The sequence below is a fragment of the Pelobates fuscus genome, chromosome 4, assembly GCF_036172605.1.
Source record: "Pelobates fuscus isolate aPelFus1 chromosome 4, aPelFus1.pri, whole genome shotgun sequence".
Lineage (NCBI taxonomy): Eukaryota > Metazoa > Chordata > Amphibia > Anura > Pelobatidae > Pelobates > Pelobates fuscus.
In genome coordinates, this window is record NC_086320.1 from 332,186,188 (window position 1) to 332,203,891 (window position 17,704).

General features: G+C 38.5%; 1 protein-coding gene across 1 annotated transcript in view; it reads right to left on the bottom strand.

Annotated features, from left to right (window-relative positions):
* Nucleotides 1-10,106: 10,106 nt before the first annotated feature.
* LOC134609048 (scinderin-like) overlaps nt 10,107-17,704 on the bottom strand; it is a 62,530-nt gene continuing 54,932 nt past the window's right edge. The window contains exons 13-16 of the mRNA XM_063452414.1: nt 17,097-17,218; nt 14,569-14,646; nt 13,897-13,957; nt 10,107-10,627 (exon numbers count right to left, since the gene is read on the bottom strand). Of these exons, the coding sequence (XP_063308484.1) occupies nt 10,494-10,627; nt 13,897-13,957; nt 14,569-14,646; nt 17,097-17,218 (395 nt within the window). The 3' untranslated portion in view covers nt 10,107-10,493. The remainder of the gene's footprint in view (nt 10,628-13,896; nt 13,958-14,568; nt 14,647-17,096; nt 17,219-17,704) is intronic.

Here is a 17,704-nt window from a genome sequence, read left to right on the forward strand (position 1 = left end):
TTTGTGCAGTGTGTATAAGGGGCAGTGTGTGAAAGTGGCGCAGTGTGTGTGTGTGTATGGGGGGGAAGTGTGTGTATTCGGGGGAAGTTTGTGTATTCGGGCAGTGTGTCTGAGGGGTGCAGTGTGTGTGTATGAGTGTGTGTGTATGGGGGCAGTGTGTCTATGGGGGTGCAGTGTGTGTATGGGGGGCAGTGTGTATATTAGGGGCAGTGTGTTTGTGGGTGGTGCCGTGTGTGACAGTGTAAGTAGTTGTTGTATCAGTGAGGGGGTAAGGGGCAGATTAAATATAATTTTTAGATATTTTTATTATCCCCTGAGGCATTGGCAGTGCTTCCATTTCCTGGTTGTCCTAGTGGTGAGAGTGAACTCTAGCCTGCAGCTCAGGCTAGAGTTCACTCTCGCGAGAATAAAGCGTTGCCAGGGTTACTGCGGCAATGCTCCATGTTCACGAGAGGAGAACCCAGAGTTTATGTAGCAGAATGGACGCTCTTAATACACTTGTATTTCCTTTTGTTCAGCTGTCCTTCCACACCTGTTCGTTTACCGAACCAACTCTGTGTGTTCCCCTTGTTCGCACCTTTTAAGTACCGACCACCCCTGGCTGTTAACCACAAATTGGTTATTGGTTCAAGTGCTTTCCCTGTGTGGTCTCCGTTCGTATAACCGAATGCACGTGTTCAAACAATTGGCGCAATTTTGTCTCCCAAATGGGGGCAGCGGTACGTGGTCGTCGACGGCGTTGAACTGTTTTCGGCTATGTGGCCCCACGAACACCCGGTAAACTGGTGCCGCTGCCCATTCAACTTCCCAAAAAGTTATGAGAATGGGTTCGGGAGGCATAAACTACCAAACAGGGGGAGCATTCGTATCCTAACAGCCAGGGAGAGCATTCGTCGGTGTTTGTGCGAGAACCCCCGAAAGATGACCCGTCATTGCCTTGTTTTTTCTCTGGAACTGTTTTGGGACACCACCTCGTGGCTGACCGGTCAAAACTTCATTCGAATGGTGTTCCTGAACCACCGAAGGGATCTGAGTGATATTTTGGCAAAGTGTGCGCTCATATCCAAGCTATTCGGTGAGGTGACTTTTGTGGGGTTCTGAGGTATTAAAATGTATTTTTGGGTGTTTTAAATTATTGTAGATTTTTCTGTACCTGAGAGTTATAGCTTTTTCTCACGTAACTATATCTCAGGCACAGAGGATATTGGGAGAGAAAGGACTGTATGGAGACCCCGTGTAGGCGTCTGTGCATAAAAGCCGTGTGTGGCCAAAATAAAATCACTTGACTCCCAGAACTGGGCCGGGATAACCCCCACCGGCTAGGGGGGGGGGGGACGAGAGCTCTCGTGCTCTCATCTTCCGGCTCCGGCATCAGTACGCGGTGCGCGAGGGAGCTGAAGAGGAAGCACTCGGGGGAGAGTGCTCCCTCGCGCGCCCGCCAGCCTGCCTGCCCGCCGGGTGACCGGCCCCCCAGGAGCCCAGCAGCACCACTGGACCCCAGGGAATCCCCTCAGCACTCCAAAAGGTAAGGAGGCTGGGGGGATTAAATTAAAAAAAAAATTTGTTAGTGTTACTCTGAGTGTTAGTGTGTGTGTGTTAGTGTTACTGTGAGTGTTAGTGTGTGTGTTAGTGTTAGTGTGTGTTAGTGTTACTGTGTGTGTTACTGTTACTGTGAGTGTTAGTGTGTGTGTTAGTGTGAGTGTCAGTGAGTGTGTGTCTGCTAGTGAGTGTCAGTGAGTGTGTTACTGTGTGTGTCTGTTACTGAGTGTGTTTGTGTTAGTGAGTCTGTTTTATGTCTGTTAGTGACTGTGTGTTTGTCAGTGAGAGTGTATGTTTTGTAAGTGAGTGTGTATGTATGTCTGTCGCTGAGTGTGTCTGTCAGTAAATGTGTGTGTCTGTTAGCTATTGTGTATGCGTCTGTTCGTGAGAGTGTGTGTGTGTCTTCAGCACTTACCTTTCTCCAGCGCCGGACTCCCTTGGCGCTGGGGATCCCTCCGCCGCTCAGCTCCGAATGCGCATGCACGGCAAGAGCCGTGCGCGCATTCAAACCGCCCATAGGAAAGCATTACTCAATGCTTTCCTATGTACGTTCAGTGTCTTAGAATCGCGGAAGCTCCTCTAGCGGCTGTCAGTGAGACAGCCGCTAGAGGCTGGATTAACCCTCAGTGAAACATAGCAGTTTCTCTGAAACTGCTATGCTTTTAGCTGCAGGGTTAAAACTAAAGGGACCTGACACCCAGACCACTTCATTGAGCTGATGTGATCTGGGTGTCTGTAGTGGTCCTTTAAGTGTGTGTGCATCTGCATGCACTGGTGTACATACCGCGGTCGCAGGGGTCGCAACCCTGCGACCAGGTGCCCGCCGCCATGTGTTGCGGCCCCGGCCTGCGCAGAGTAAGCGTGCGGGGGGGGGCCCACGGATCAATTTTCGCACCGGGGCCCCATAGGTCATGTGTACGCCACTGCTTCCAACTCCAGAGGATTGTAGATGAGACTACATTATATCTGCTAAATAGTGATTGAAATGTATTTTTTTGTATTTGGGCAGTGGAGTGTCCCGTTAAAGATGTAGTTATTTTTATGTGATATTATAAATGCATTTAAAAGAAAAGAAACAATTCCTTCCTGGAATACCTCTTTATGCTGTGGGCCTTTTTTATTAGAATATAATTATTAGCCCAATTCCCTAGCCACACTTTAAGCAACTCATCTTTATACAAAAGTGTCTCTCTGTAGCCACTACAAATGTTGGTATCAGTATCAGTATAAAGGCAATATATAGCAATGTACATCTCATCTGGTTATCCTCAATATAGAGGGTGTTTAGTGTTAGAGGGATTTTAACTTATAGCTGAGCTGAGGTGCTATAATCTGTAACTCTCATAGTCCTTAAACAAGGTATTTTTTATTTGTACTGTTTTATAGTTTATATAGCACTGCGTAATACTAATAGCAATAACAAAGTCTATAAAAAACTTCACTTTAATTTATTGATAATTTTCAACACTGCAATTTTTTTAAATCATTCTGTGAGATTCTCATACTATAGAAAACTATGCTGGTTAGAAAAACCTTTTTAGTGTTTTTTTTTAAATAGTAGCTTTAATTTTACTGCAAGATCTTTATATTCCCATAGTACATATATTGTAAAAAGACGTAAGCTTAAAATTGTTCATTCTAATGTGAAAAAATCCCTCAGTACAGATAAAGAAAAAAAAAAAATCAGAGTTATTACTTTGTGTACATTTTTTTTATTACATATTGTCTTTCTTCAAACACTTATTGAATTTTTTTTAATAATATCACATCTCTAGTATCATATCTGCAGAATAAAAAAACATAAATAAATAAATGCAGACTACCAATTGCGTAATCATTTTTTTTCAAAAGCATCCCAATCAGGGGGCATGTAGTGCACTGCGCCCAGATTGCACCGCACCCAGGTGCCTGAAGATGGGGGACGCTGAGAGAAACCCTGTCACAGGGGGCCCAGGTGGTGGCCATGTGGCCACCTATGGCGGCACCCAAAATGGCGCTTATTTAATAAGGCAGAGTAGGCATTTGCCTACCTGGCAGGCAGGCGCCTGTTCGGCTGATATATGCGGGGAGAGGGGGATGGGGAGGAGAGGAAGCAGAGGCGGTGGCAAAGGAGCACTGATCTTGCAGTTTTTCCCTCCTCCGTCACTCACACTTTGTGATGCCAGGAGCCTGAATATGATGTAATTCTGGCCCCAGCATTCTAAATAGCGTGAGGTAGGAGTAAGGGACTGCAAGATTACAGCACATCCCCACACTAGACCGCAGTGAGACAACCCACACCTGCTCTCCAAAAGGTAAGGAGACTGGATAGACCTCAATAAAATTAATTAATTTGTGAGGGTGTGCAACAATGTCTGAGTGTGTCTGTCAGTGAGTGTGTGCATCTGTCAATGAGTGTGTCTGTCTGACAGTGTATGTGTGTCTGTCAGTGAGTGTGTGTGTGTGTCTATAAGTGAGTATGTGTGAGTGTCAGTCAGTCAGTGTGCCTGTCAGTGAGTGTGTGTGTGTGTGTGTGTGTCTGTCACTGTGTGTGTTCGTGTCTTCTCTGTGAGTGTGTGTATTTGTGTGTCTGTCAGTGAGTGTGCTTCATATTAGTGAGATTGTGTCTGTCATTGAGAGTGTGATTGTGTCTGTCATTGAGAGTGTGTGTCTGTCATTGCAAGGATAATTAATTGCAAATGGATGAGAGTCACTGAAATAGCTTCACACTTATTGAGCAATGTCTGAACAACTATGCATTTAGCATAACCTAATTAAGAAATACATTGTAAAATAATTAGATATTTTTTATATTTTTAACATAGATTTGATAATATTTTTAATAGTTCATCATTTAACCTATTGCTTTATTTTGTACATCATTCTTTATTCATGTAAATTATACATGTGATAGTTATGTGGGGAAAAAAAGCAGGACATTTGAACCTTCAAAAATCATAAACTGTAAATTATTATTTCTTATCAAGATCTTTCCAAGTTTATTAAGGTGACATTATGCTTCCGGAAACAAGCAAACATGTACATCTCCTATTTCTAAAAAATAAACTTATGAATCTGTCAGTGAGTGTGTTTCAAATATGTAAGATTGTGTGCCTGTCAGTAAGTGAGTGTGCATGTCAGTGAGGGTACTTAAAATCAGTGATATAGTGTGTGTGTCATTGAGAGTGTGTGTCTATCAGTAAGTGAGTTTCAAATCAGTGAGATTGTGTATCTGCCATTGAGAGTGTGTCTGCCAGTGTGCGTATGTCAGTGTGTCTCTCTCAGTGAGAGTGTGTGACTGTCAGTGAGTGTGTGTCTGATTTGAGAAATTATTGGGGCTTATAGATGGAGAGGTGGCGTTGTTGCCATAGAAACATGCATGTCTTTACATTTGCAAAGGAGAGGAGTTGATAAGATGACCACAACCACATGGGGGGCACCAACAAATTTTCTGCACCCAGGCGTCTGTGACCCGAGGTTCAGCTCTGATCCCAATAAGTGTACTTGACATTAAATACCAGGAGCACTATATATGTCTCCTTTTTACCAGGATAAATTGCTTTATTGTGTCTCAAGGGAGGCCCACTACTGCAAGGATGCCGATGGAAATAGAGAAGAAGCCCTTGGTAGACGTGTCACCAATGCATCAATTTAATATTTTTGGATAAGCTTTCCAAATGACCAAAATCTGTTTGAAAAATAATATTAAATGACATTCAAATGACTATCTACAGAAGTCCCCGTTAAAGTCTTTTTGTAGATAAATACTATGGAAAGTTTTTCTAAGACATTTCTAAAACATTAAATCGAGACTCATGTAGCATTATTCCTATTGATTCAATTATATATTCATTGCCTGTTGACATTCATACAGAGAGAGAGACAATAATTAGCAACTGCAGAAAAGCTGTATTAACTTTTATAGATATCATTCTTACCATAATGCAATTAAACAGTGATAGTTCTTATTAAGTATGTTATTCCATCCCCATATGCAATGCATTAACATGAAAAAGGCACTCTCATGTGTGCATTTTGTACAAAGATGTAATCTTTATGAAAATGGATTAAAGGGACACTCCAAGCACCAAAACAACTTAATCTAAATAAAGTTGTTATGCTGCCAAGAGGCCCCTGAGCGCACTCTCACTTTCAGAGGTTAAACCGTTCTCGGAGTTGCATCCAGCACCGATCTTAGTTCTCGACAGCGCTCACCGGCTTCTGAAATTACACCTTTAGTAAGCGCAAAGGGCGCTGGGCAGGAGTGACGCTCCACATTCCCAAACCTGGCTTGCAAAAGGAACATTTCTTTGCAAGTCGGTTGTGTGAATGGAGTTTCACTGAGTGGCAAGTATGGTTTAACCCTTGAGATAAAATTTCTCCTGGGGGTCAACTATCACCATTAAGCACCATAGCAAGATCATTTAGACTTTGAAATGCTAACTCAATCAGAAAATATTTATTGCTCATAAACAAGACAATTTTAAGCAAAATGTGACAAAGTTTGGGGCTTTAAACCATTTCCCATCAGCCGATAGTCGATTGGCTAACTATCAGTACTGTGACTGGGACAATTCTACTATTTTTAATTTGTATTTTCGTAGTTCCTAACTTTTAACTCATCCTGTACCTTTCACAATATTTTTTTGTCAGCATTAAGAGTTTTGCTGCAATTTAATCACTAACATTAAAGTCATAAACTTTTCTTTCAGCACTTAGTAACTATGTAATTGATATAAGCACAGACGTTTTTTAGAATTATCTTCCTGGAATACAAATCAGTATTTTGGCACTCCGTGTACTAATGGCTGTTTATATTAACTTAGTTTTCCCTAAGGCCTTTGTAGACAGGTTTTCAAGGCGATTACGTTTTTACAGAGAAGTAATTCTCGTTAGACTTACATCAAAGCAACCAAGTTTAAGTCAAATAACTTTAGCATATTTATTTTCTTTGTTTCAAATTCTCCAGAGGCAAGGGTGTTGTTAGGGGGGTTGACCTAGGCTGGAGTCTGGGTGAGGTCCTGAACAGTACTGGGTTTGATTCTGGCACCCTTTCATTGTTAGTCCCGAGTTTCCTGTCATAATGACCAGTGCCATCTTAACAGCATTATGGGCCCGTGGGCAAAGCAGTGCACTGGGGCCCTCCCTACACAACAACTCACAGGTATAAAAATATAAACTATCAATAAAAATAAGCTTGTAGTTAATTGGTACCTCGAACAAATGCAATACATAAATACAGACTGCTGAATATGCACACACCAACTGCTGAATACACGCACACAGACTGCTGAGTACACAGACAGACTGCTAAATACATACACAGTCCGCTGAATACACACACACAAACACACACACAGAGACTGCTGAACACACACACACACAGACTGCTGAATACACATAGACTACTGAATACACACATTCTGCTGAATTCACACACATAGACAGCTGGACACACACACATACAGACTTCTAAATACACAGACTGCTGGATACACATAGCCTGCAATGAGGCGTGCAGTGTATGTGTTTGTGTGTATGGGTGCTGTGTGTGTGGGGTGCAGTATGTGGGTGAGGGCTGCAGTGTGTGTGTGAGGGTGCTGTGTGTGTGGGGGGTGCTGTGTGTGTGGGGGGTGCTGTGTGTGTGATGGTTGCTGTATGTGAGAGATGTTGTGTGTGTGTAGGGGTGCAGTGTGTGTGAGGGGTGCTGTGTGTGTGTATGTGAGGGGTCCTGTGTGTGCGTGATGTGTATGAGGGGTGCTGTGGGGTGCTGTGTGTGTGACGGTCCTGGCTGTGTGTGTGTCCTGGTGGTTCGGTGGTGATCTATATAGCCTGCAGCTCATCTGGCTTCAGGCTGTCTTCACTCCTTCAGAGCTGAGCGCTGTGTGGAGCTTTGCCATGGCAACACGTGGCAACGCTCCACACAGCCTGCTCGCGGGAGGAGCGATCTGTTTCCTAGATCCCTCCCCGTGCCTCCGGGTCCTCCCACCCTGTCCAATCTCTCGAAGGGACTCGAAGGGATCAAATATCTTCCTCACCGGCCCGAGAGGGCCCATGGCAAGAGAACAGACCGGCGGCCTTGATAATGACAGAGAAATAACAGCTCCAGTGCCAGTGCCACTTTAATGCACCATATTTTGAGTTAATTCAACAGCACAGTTAGGTGTTTTTAGTGGGTTCAGCTGTAATATCACACGTTTTCAGTTAATGTTATGAATTCAGGGATTACACAATATGGTGTTAGGCTAATACAGAAGGTGTGGGATCAATACAGTAAATGTGGAGATTATAAATACAGGTTTATACAATAGTCTGACCTTATGTAAAGATTTGGGTTTTGGGAGGGACTAAAAAAATATACATGGGAGCGGTCATACAATTTACCTTTCGACTGAAGCCCATGGTCTTTTTTCTACCTAACAATGCCTCTGTTCAGAAATTATTCAAAATATAAAGTACAATAGAATTGTTACAAAAACAGATATACTGTAAAATATAATTTGATAGAAATGCCCCTTGAATTTGACAACTATATAGACTTTTTTCTGACGTGCATTGCACTGTATAATGAGTTCATTTTTAAAAATGTTATTGCTCTTGTTATCTCCTTTGGTAGGCTTGTGTAGTTATAGCAGAGAGGAGCAGTTCAATGCTTTTCATTAGATATTCATTTAATCTAGTGTCACCAACATAGCAAATTTTACATGTCTATCATTATTACAGCAACAATGTTATGGCAAACCATCCGTAAGAGTGCCTCGTTATTATAGAGCACTGCGTAGTACAAGAGAGCACCATAAGAAACCATCAATGTATCTATCACTCTACCTTTGAACTCTAAGCACACAGAGAGAGCTACAATGCAGTATATGAATGGTAGAACAACATGAATCATTATAAAAGATGATGTAATGATGCCAAATTTATAAGAATGCAGCTGCTTTTTATAATTGCTCAGCATTTTGAATGGTTGTGATGGTTCTATTTAGATTGTGAGTCCTGTCACCAGTGTCATTTCTCTCCTATCCTGTTGTGCCTTACATGGCTCCATTGATGCATTGACTAAGGGTACGACTTGATCGTACTTGATTCTTATTCATTACTAGAACTTGTAGACATACACGCAGACATTTTGGATAAAAGCTTGCCTTTTGTTATACTAATACTACTAACACAGAGATGGCCATGCATGTACATTATATGTCTCAAATTCTTTGTTATGAGTCTCACTAAGGGCAAACTGAGGAGACTGTGCCAGCACTGGATTATACGTTTATATCCTTTTTTTTTTTTTTAAACGTTTTTGTGAAAAACAAAAGTAAAAAAGGAGGGGTGAGGGCTGCTTTGACTCTAAACGTAGTAAGGAAAATATCTAAAAATAGTATATTTATTATTAATGTTGTAGTATTCCTTTACTCTTCTTATAAGGAGGAAGGAACAGATGTAGTCTCAAGAAGTCTCAAGATCTTTTCGATCTTTTGGGACGATTTCTGCAACTGCCTATCGAACTGTCACCACAGCTTTTATTTAGTTATCCAGAATTACAAAAATCTACATTTTATTGATTTGATTAAAAAACTGTAGGAGTTAAATGAATCAGAAAAAAATCTTTGGACAAAATAGAAATATATATTTTTTGTTTGCATTTGTACTAACATTTTCGGTAGTGTTTATTCTGTGATTTTTATGAGGCATAAAACGATGTTTTAGAAACAACAGGATGGGCGTCTATTCAGTCATCACTAATTTAGTTTCCTTCCTTTTAACTTAATAAAAACATTGAATGGAATAAAATAGTATGTGATATTGATTACTTCTAAAAACATTTATACCTAGGGGAGCATTTTTCGAATCACATGACATATTGCATTGTGTCGGTTAAACAAACAACTCAATAACGCACTGGAATTAATGTAATTAAAAAAAAATCTCATTAAAATTTAAAGTTTTGCTTGACTGATTCTTTTTATTTTAATAAAAATACATTTTGAATATAAAATCACAATTAACAACATACATAAAAATATAACGCTCCTGACTTTCAACTAGTCATACGCTTTTCAGTAAACTGATTCTTTTTTTTTAGTCTATTTCTTTATTTTGTTACAGAATATCTGTGTCAATGTTTCTTGAAGCAGGTGACTAAATGATTTTCAAATAAATTTTAAGTTTAAATTATTCATTTTAATAATGACACGATGAATAGTTCTAAATTGGTATGGTACCAAGAATAATTATATATTGATATGGTACCAATGCATGCATAAGGATATGATTATTTAAGTTTTCACTTTAACATAACATATAAAACCCCAAAGAAATAGAAAATGAAACATCCATTTGAATTTGCGTTTTAGAATACATTTGTTTATAACGAGAAGTTTATATAATGTATTAATTGTATGCTTGTTCTTATTACAGTATCAAAACTTTATATATATATATATATATATATATATATATATATATATATATATATATAAGTGTAATGGCACTCACCCTTTCAGATGCTATGTAAATCGTATGCCCTGGTGCAATTCCACGCTGAATATATACAATAAATGAAGAAAGGAGATGCACTCTGCGGTCTTTGTAGAAAAATCACTGGTGTTTAATGTAACAAAAATGTTTACATCTGTCTGATCGACGTTTCGACTTCTTCAGGTCTTCCTCAAGATCTTGAGGAAGACCTGAAGAGGTCGAAACGTCGATCCTAACTATAAGATAAGGCCAGGGAGTCAGGACTAATGAAAGTATTTAGAAAATTGGGCAGACTAGATGGGCCGAATGGTTCTTATCTGCCGTCACATTCTATGTTTCTATGTTTCTATGTTATGAATCAATATACAATATATATTTCTCCATTTATGCTATTTTCATCAATACAAACTATATTTTGAATGACCATGAACTTAAAGTGTATCTTTATTCTTTATTTGTTTTACACCCTTTGATTTACGTTGTATTTCTTGATGTTACATTTGCCATCTTTTGGAATCCCAAGCCAAAAACCAGCCCGTGAAAGTTGGAGGTTCATATCCTTGTTTTACAGTAGTAATTGGGATCCCCTTATCTCTCCCTGCAGGATCACTCTGAATATACTTTTGTGCTGTAAGAGAGGAAGAAAAAATAATAATAAGGCATGTTGTAGCATACCGCACGACTAACCGTAAATTTTTACTGCTCTAAACATTTAAAGGCCCACAATAGTGTCAGGAAAACAAACTCATTTTCCTGGCTCTATAGGGTCTTTGGGTCCCCCCACCCTCAGGGTCCCAGTCCCGCTGGGCTGAAGGGGGAGGAAGGGGTTAAATTCTTACTTTTCTCCAGCGCCGGGCTCCCTCGGCGCTGGGGACTCTCCTACCTCTTCCGACGTCATCCGCCGAATGCGCATGCTGCATGGTTAAAACTAGAGGGACCTGGCACCCAGACCACTTCATTGAGCTGAAGTGGTCTGGGTGCCTATAGTGATCCTTTAATCACAGATATGAATGTAAATGTTATGAGATGTTTCTGCTAAGCTTTCACACTGTAGCAAGAAACACTGTATTTTAGAATGAGCCTGTAAAGCATATTAAAAAACATACTAAAAAAAATAAGTGCTAAAACAAAGTTGCATTCTGATTGGCTGCTTAGTACTTCTTTGAATTTCATGCACTTTAAAATAAATGACTTATATAACCAAGAAATTCACAGATTAGGCTAAATACATCACAGATCCAGTTTTCCGTATAGTATAATGTTTCTGGGCTCTGTACATGTAAATCAGATGCGTTCTATGAATTTCTTGTATGTTCTTGAACTTTCTAAATATTCTCTTTTATAGACATTGAACTCGAAGCGAAACATTGCATTTTTAAACAAGTCCAACTAAGTAGAGTTTTAGTAAGACTTTTTAACACAGACTTAATCGACAGTAGTTTATTTACTAAAGGGAATTGCATAGAACTGACAAATTAATAATAAAATTGCAAATTTTAATCCAAAGTGGTCCAACTGGAACCATACTCCGTCTTATCATACTCCATCTAAGTTATGTTTGTCGGTTAACATTATCTTAAAACATGGAATTCCCTTGTCAATGATTTGCAATATATTGTTTTATCTAGTAAGTAACCATTAACAGAAATGGCACATACCATGCCTTAACAGATGATTTGAATGCTCCCTTACTATGAAGCCTACATGCAATCTTCATGGTATACGTCACGCTATCCCAATTAGACTGATTGCTATTGCAATAAATTAAATTTACTTTTTATAACAGTCATAATTGTTAACAAGAAAGCATGGTTAAGGCCCTGGGGAGATAGCGCAGCTAAGCGGACAAAGGCACATGTAGGAGTGTGGGGATAGATGCGTGGGAGTGGTTTGGGAATAGTGTGTGGGTGGGGTTAGGTACTATGTAAGTTAGTGTGTGGGAGGTCTTACCTCAGTGCCACTTGGGATTCGGGCCAGCAAACAGCTTCCCGCCCGCTCATTAGTATTAGTTAGCCACAGCTAACCGGGGGTATGTCCTTGCTAATTAAGTTTGTGGGGTTATGTTTAAGGATGGAGTGAGTTCAATATGTTTGCAGGTCTCAACCTCCCCTGCCTCAAAGGGTTAACATTAGGTTACCTGGGGTCTCGTGCCCATCGAGCGTGGATAAGGTCGGCTGATGGCGGGCATTGGAAGGATATGATTTTATGACGAGGGGGTGGTGAGAGGAAGTGGTTATTAGGAACAATGTATGTTTATTGGCAAGGACAGTTGGGTCACTGTATAACACTATGTGTTGCGTTATATATATGTATATATGTTAATTTATGCTTTGGGTTACAGAAAAAGGAAGAGAATTAATAAATAAAGTTATGGATGTGTTATGCAGTAATTTATTTTATGATATAATAAATGCTGTGGCCTGTTTCATCCATACTAAGTTGTCTGTCATTATTGGGGGGTTGAATGGGGTTAGTTTATGTATTATGCTGCATCGAAATCCCCCACTACGTACATACATAGTTGTAGGTATTTCGGAAGCCAGCTATTAGTCTGTATTTGATGACTGAGGTTAGGCGGGTGCACAGACCCTTAGGGGTTTAAGGTTTTGAAGGTTCTAAACAGATGCTCTAAAATAGTGGCTAGACCAAGATAACAGAGGAGTCGAGGAAGAGATACACTGTGATCAATTTATTTTCCAATATATTTATTAATGTTTTGTGTAATATAGAATAACGGTTAATATAATAAGGACATATTTATACACTAGCTTATGAATCGTTGTCGAATAAAACACATAAAAAATTAAATATAATTACAAATTATAATTTCCTATATATATATGAGACAAGTAAAATATGTACAGAAGTACATTTCTATATATCTTTCATTGCAGAAATATAATTTGAGACCAAGAAATTAGTGTAATGTGCTAATGTGTACAGGAGCATCATATATTTGAGCATCATATATTTGCGTAGAGTAATGGTTATCAGAAAATCAAAGCCTATAACATAAAATCATGTACACTTCATTGATAAATCCTTTTTTTTAGTTAAAGGAACACAGAACTTTGTTACTGTGCGATGCTAAAGGGACACTGTAGGCACCCAGATCACTTCTGCTAATTGAAGTGGTCTTGGTACAGTGTCCCTTTTGCACTTAGTGCTGCAATGTAAAACATGGCGGTTTCAGAGAACTGCAAAGAATACGTTCTACCAGACAGCCACTGGGGGCGCTTCCGGAATCTAAATTGGTCTGTTATCTGACGCTGGACGTCCTCACACTCTGCATGAGGACCTCCAACATCAGTTTTTTCCTAATTCGAACCAGGTAGGTGGTTGAAGGGGTTTCAACCCCTTCAGCGCCGCGGGAGAGGTGGGGGATGGCGAGGGAGGGGGGCACCTTAGAAACCTATAGTGCCAGAAAAAAACAGCTTTGTTTTCCTGTCACTGTAGGATTCATTTAAGTTTAACGTCTTTTTATATGTAGTCTGTGAATTTGAAAGAAGAAAACAACACTATTTTAACATTTAAATTAAAACAAATTTCTCCAAATAGAAAGCATGGTTTTCTGCAAGTGAGCCATTGTGTTTTCGTAATATGTTGACATACCTATCTTCAAAGCACAATATAGTTTTACTAAGCTTTATTCATATGGTAATCAAATCCATTGCAACATTTTTGATAACTTTCGTTTAACACACAATACAACCCTGCATCATGGCAAAACATATTATGGGAAGCACAAAACAATATTTAATATCTAATCCTATCTATCCCAGCCAATGCCAGCTCTCTAATAAGTAGGGAAGTAGGGGTAAAACGTAGTTAAATCATGTCTATGCAACATATAGCAGATGTAAAAATAGTACAGCGATTATAAGAAATCAACATTACCTGCTATCAACGATTCCCTTTTCTCACGTTCATTTGAATCTTTTCCAATCCATAAAAATATCTGTAAGAAAGAATAAAAATTCAAGGCATTTTTTTTTCCAGTTAGTATATTGATACTATGAGTCCTATTCCTGTATTATTTTCTTGTTAGTAATTTAAGGGACATATTTTGGTGGATATATATCTATACATTTTTTATATATTTAAGCAAAATTTGTAAACCAACACTCGAGTGACTAAGTATGGGTGGTACAAAATCCTTTTATAGTGATATTATTACCAAATGAAAAGTACCGGTACTGACAATTTCATTTAGTCAAAAGGTAGCACGTATCCAATTAAACAGTAAAAAAAAAAAAAACTATTTTTGGAACGTGAACCTTTTTGTGTTGAAGTTCCAAGAGTGAATCCTCTTACATTCAGGTACAATAATAGTTTAATCAAATAAAGATTTAATAAAGATTTAATCTTGACAATCATTAGATATGATTAAACATTTCATAATAAATATAGTACCAGAAATGAGTAGGTTATTCGGCTTCATTCAAATGTTAGATATAACTTACCCTACCTGATATGTCTCTCAATCTCTCAATTGTTTTCCCTGAATTCCATCCCATAAATAATGTTGTGTTTGCAATTATGTCCATCGCCTGTGTATATTATAAATACCTGTTCCCACGCATCCAGCATCATCACATCATCTTCTGCTAGGTCGTCTTGAGTAAATTCTCCAGGCACCTCTTCAATCTAACCATACAGATATTTTTATATTAGTATTGTAAATTTCAAACACCTTAATAATAATTAAATACATTTGCAAAGGGTAATACAGATCCAAATTTAGACATCAAATAAGTTGTCTGCCATTCCTTTGAAAAAATGTGATCCAGCTCCTTAAAGGGACTCTATAGGCACCCAGCTCAGCTCATATTGACGTAGGGGGAAGCTATAGTGCCAGGAAAACGAGTTTGTTTTCCTGGCACTATAGTTTCCCTTTAAGGACTAAGGAAAATGTACAACTTCATAACCAAAACAATACCCAATATTTGAACTATGCATTTCCTCAATAATAAATGTTCTCTGTTAAGTGCATCAACATATATTATTTACCATTTTTAAAGAACAGATTGTTTTTTTTTTTTTGTTTGTTTTTTAAACCGTATATGAAAACATAACACAATCTGGTTTAACAAAATAATAGAAATGCAAGAAACACATTTTCAGAGTTTTGGTTATAATAATTTTTACATTACAAATGTAACGAAGGAAGAATAACTCAAAATAGATCACCAATTAGTCCTGATTAACAATGCCTTATTTACCTAAGATTTTCATTTTTTTTATTTTTTTGGCAGTTACAGGACAAGCTAATGAGTATATTTTTGTTTTAAAATAAAATATTTGCCAAATTTGGTATGTTGAGAGAACAAGTTTACCAGCAGTCACAAAATACAAAACTGCTAAACAAAAGTATATATTTGTAGAAAGCAGACAACCCAGAGTATTTAACTAGGAACATTTTGACACTTATCATTTGACCAACTACCACCAAACCTGCTTAGTTATATTGTATATTTTTCAGTCAAACAGAATCTGTTTACCAGGATTTCTTTTTTTTTGGTTGCCGCATGTATTATTAGTCATACAGTAGGTAATTGTATAGTTACACTTCACTTCAGATCAATTTTTTTTGCGCCATCTTATTCATTCTTTGGTGTTATATTTTTTCTGTATTTCACACACATTTTAATTTCATGGGAAATTTCACAGATTTCACACAAATTTCATGTGTTTAAGAGACTTGTAAGGTCAAATTAAAGACATGTCTTCATTTAGACATGCCACTTGGCTAGCATCCCTGAGATGATTTATTGAACTGATCATACTGACCAATGTCAATCTTTAATGCATTTTCTAACCATAGCTAATCCTAACCCCTATATGATACTATTCCTAGCTAACCTTAACCCTTATCTTTACCAACCCTAACACTAAACCTATCCACAATATTAAAGGGACACTATAGTCACCAGAACAACTACAGCTTATTGTATTTGTTCTGGTGAGTAGGATCATTCCCTTCAGGCTTTTTGCTGTAAACACTTTCTTTTCAGAGAAAATGGAGTGTTTACATTACATCGTAGTGATAACACTGGCCACTTCTTAGATGGCTGTTAAAGCTACTTCCTTGGGCAGTGCTGCAGAGTAAGCAGCACTGTCATTCAGTGTCTCCACCCTCTGCATGCAGACACTGAACTTTCCTCATATAGGTACATTGATTAAATGTATCTCTATGGGTAGATGCTGATTGGCCAGGGCTGTGTTTGACCTGTGCTGGCTCTGCCCCTCATCTGCCTCCTTGTCAGTCTCAGCCAATCCTATGGGAAAGCATTCCGATTGGCTCAGGCCACCACTTCTGATGATGTCAGCAGACAGAGGCAGTTCAGGGGCAGAGGTAGCAGCTTTAGACTTGAATACAAGTACGGTTTTATTATATTTAGGGAGGCAATCAGGGGGTTACATGGTTTTAAAACTATAGGGTCATGAACACATTTTTGTGTTCCTGACCCTATAGTGTTCCTTTAACCTGTTCCTTTAATGTTTAGATTTTTTTTTCTATTAAAACTTCACCAGGATTTACAATGTCTTAAAGTCTGACTGTGCAACTAGAAATAGTTCTGTGTTTACAGATAAATTGGCACACCCATTTTTTTATACCATACCTGTGGATAAAACACTAATTTAGGAAGGGAGTTCATAGATATGCAGGTTAACATTATCTGTGTGTGCTTATTTGCATGTTGCCAAAAGGCCCTCTAGTAGGGATTCTGTGATCATTTGATTTCTGTGCATCAAATAGTAGTAAATCCCATTTTTGATGTGCAAATGCATGCATGTACCCTTGAGGCTCATTAGTAGTGTACACTTGAAAGACTGCCCTGAGATAGTGAATGATAAAACCTTTACATTATAATAATAAAAAAAAACATTTAAAATGATGGTCAATTCAGACATTTTTGTCGAAGTCTGTTTTACTTTGGATGTTTAAATAGATTGACTGAATACAGTTTGTGTCTTAGGGAAGTGTGAAAATATGTATATATATGAGAGCACTCGAGTTGTTACTTTGTAACAGTAATGCTGCTGTTTTAATTCCACATTGCAACACATTGCATGTATGTAAGAATTCTACTTACCACAAACCGTCCTGTTTTATCTGAGCAACCAAACAACCTTGGTGGATGATCTTCAAAGGATGTTTCCAACAAAGGTGAAGTCTGATATTTCTTTTTACCTCCGAGGGTTGACCAGAATATATCTGTGGAAAGTATACAGTCAAAAATGCATGAACATTTAATAATGATTAACAATGCCAGCAATATTTATTATAATTAATAAGGACGAAAAAGAATAATCTCACAAGGCAGATTTATAGATAATGAAATAACTAGCAGAAAATGTTCTAATTCTTGTTCTGCGTCCATGCACAAGTGGTAGGATCAGGTTTCACCCTCCCCTATTGGTCTGCATGGTTCTGCAAACAAGTCTAGTGTCCTTAATTACTCATTCTAGAAGAGATTTATTGTAAGTCAGTTTTACACTAGTGAGTAGAGTCAGAGTTTAGCTTTGATATAGAGATATATAGATGTCGAATTTCCTAGGATCTCTGGCTCAAGTTAGGTAGCTCAGGGTGGAGATATCTAACTAAAGAAACATGGAACTAAAGAAGGCATGAGAGACACATTGGGGGTATAATAGGTGAAGGATGCTTAGGTGCTACAATTGCTACTTGTGGTTGGCTGAG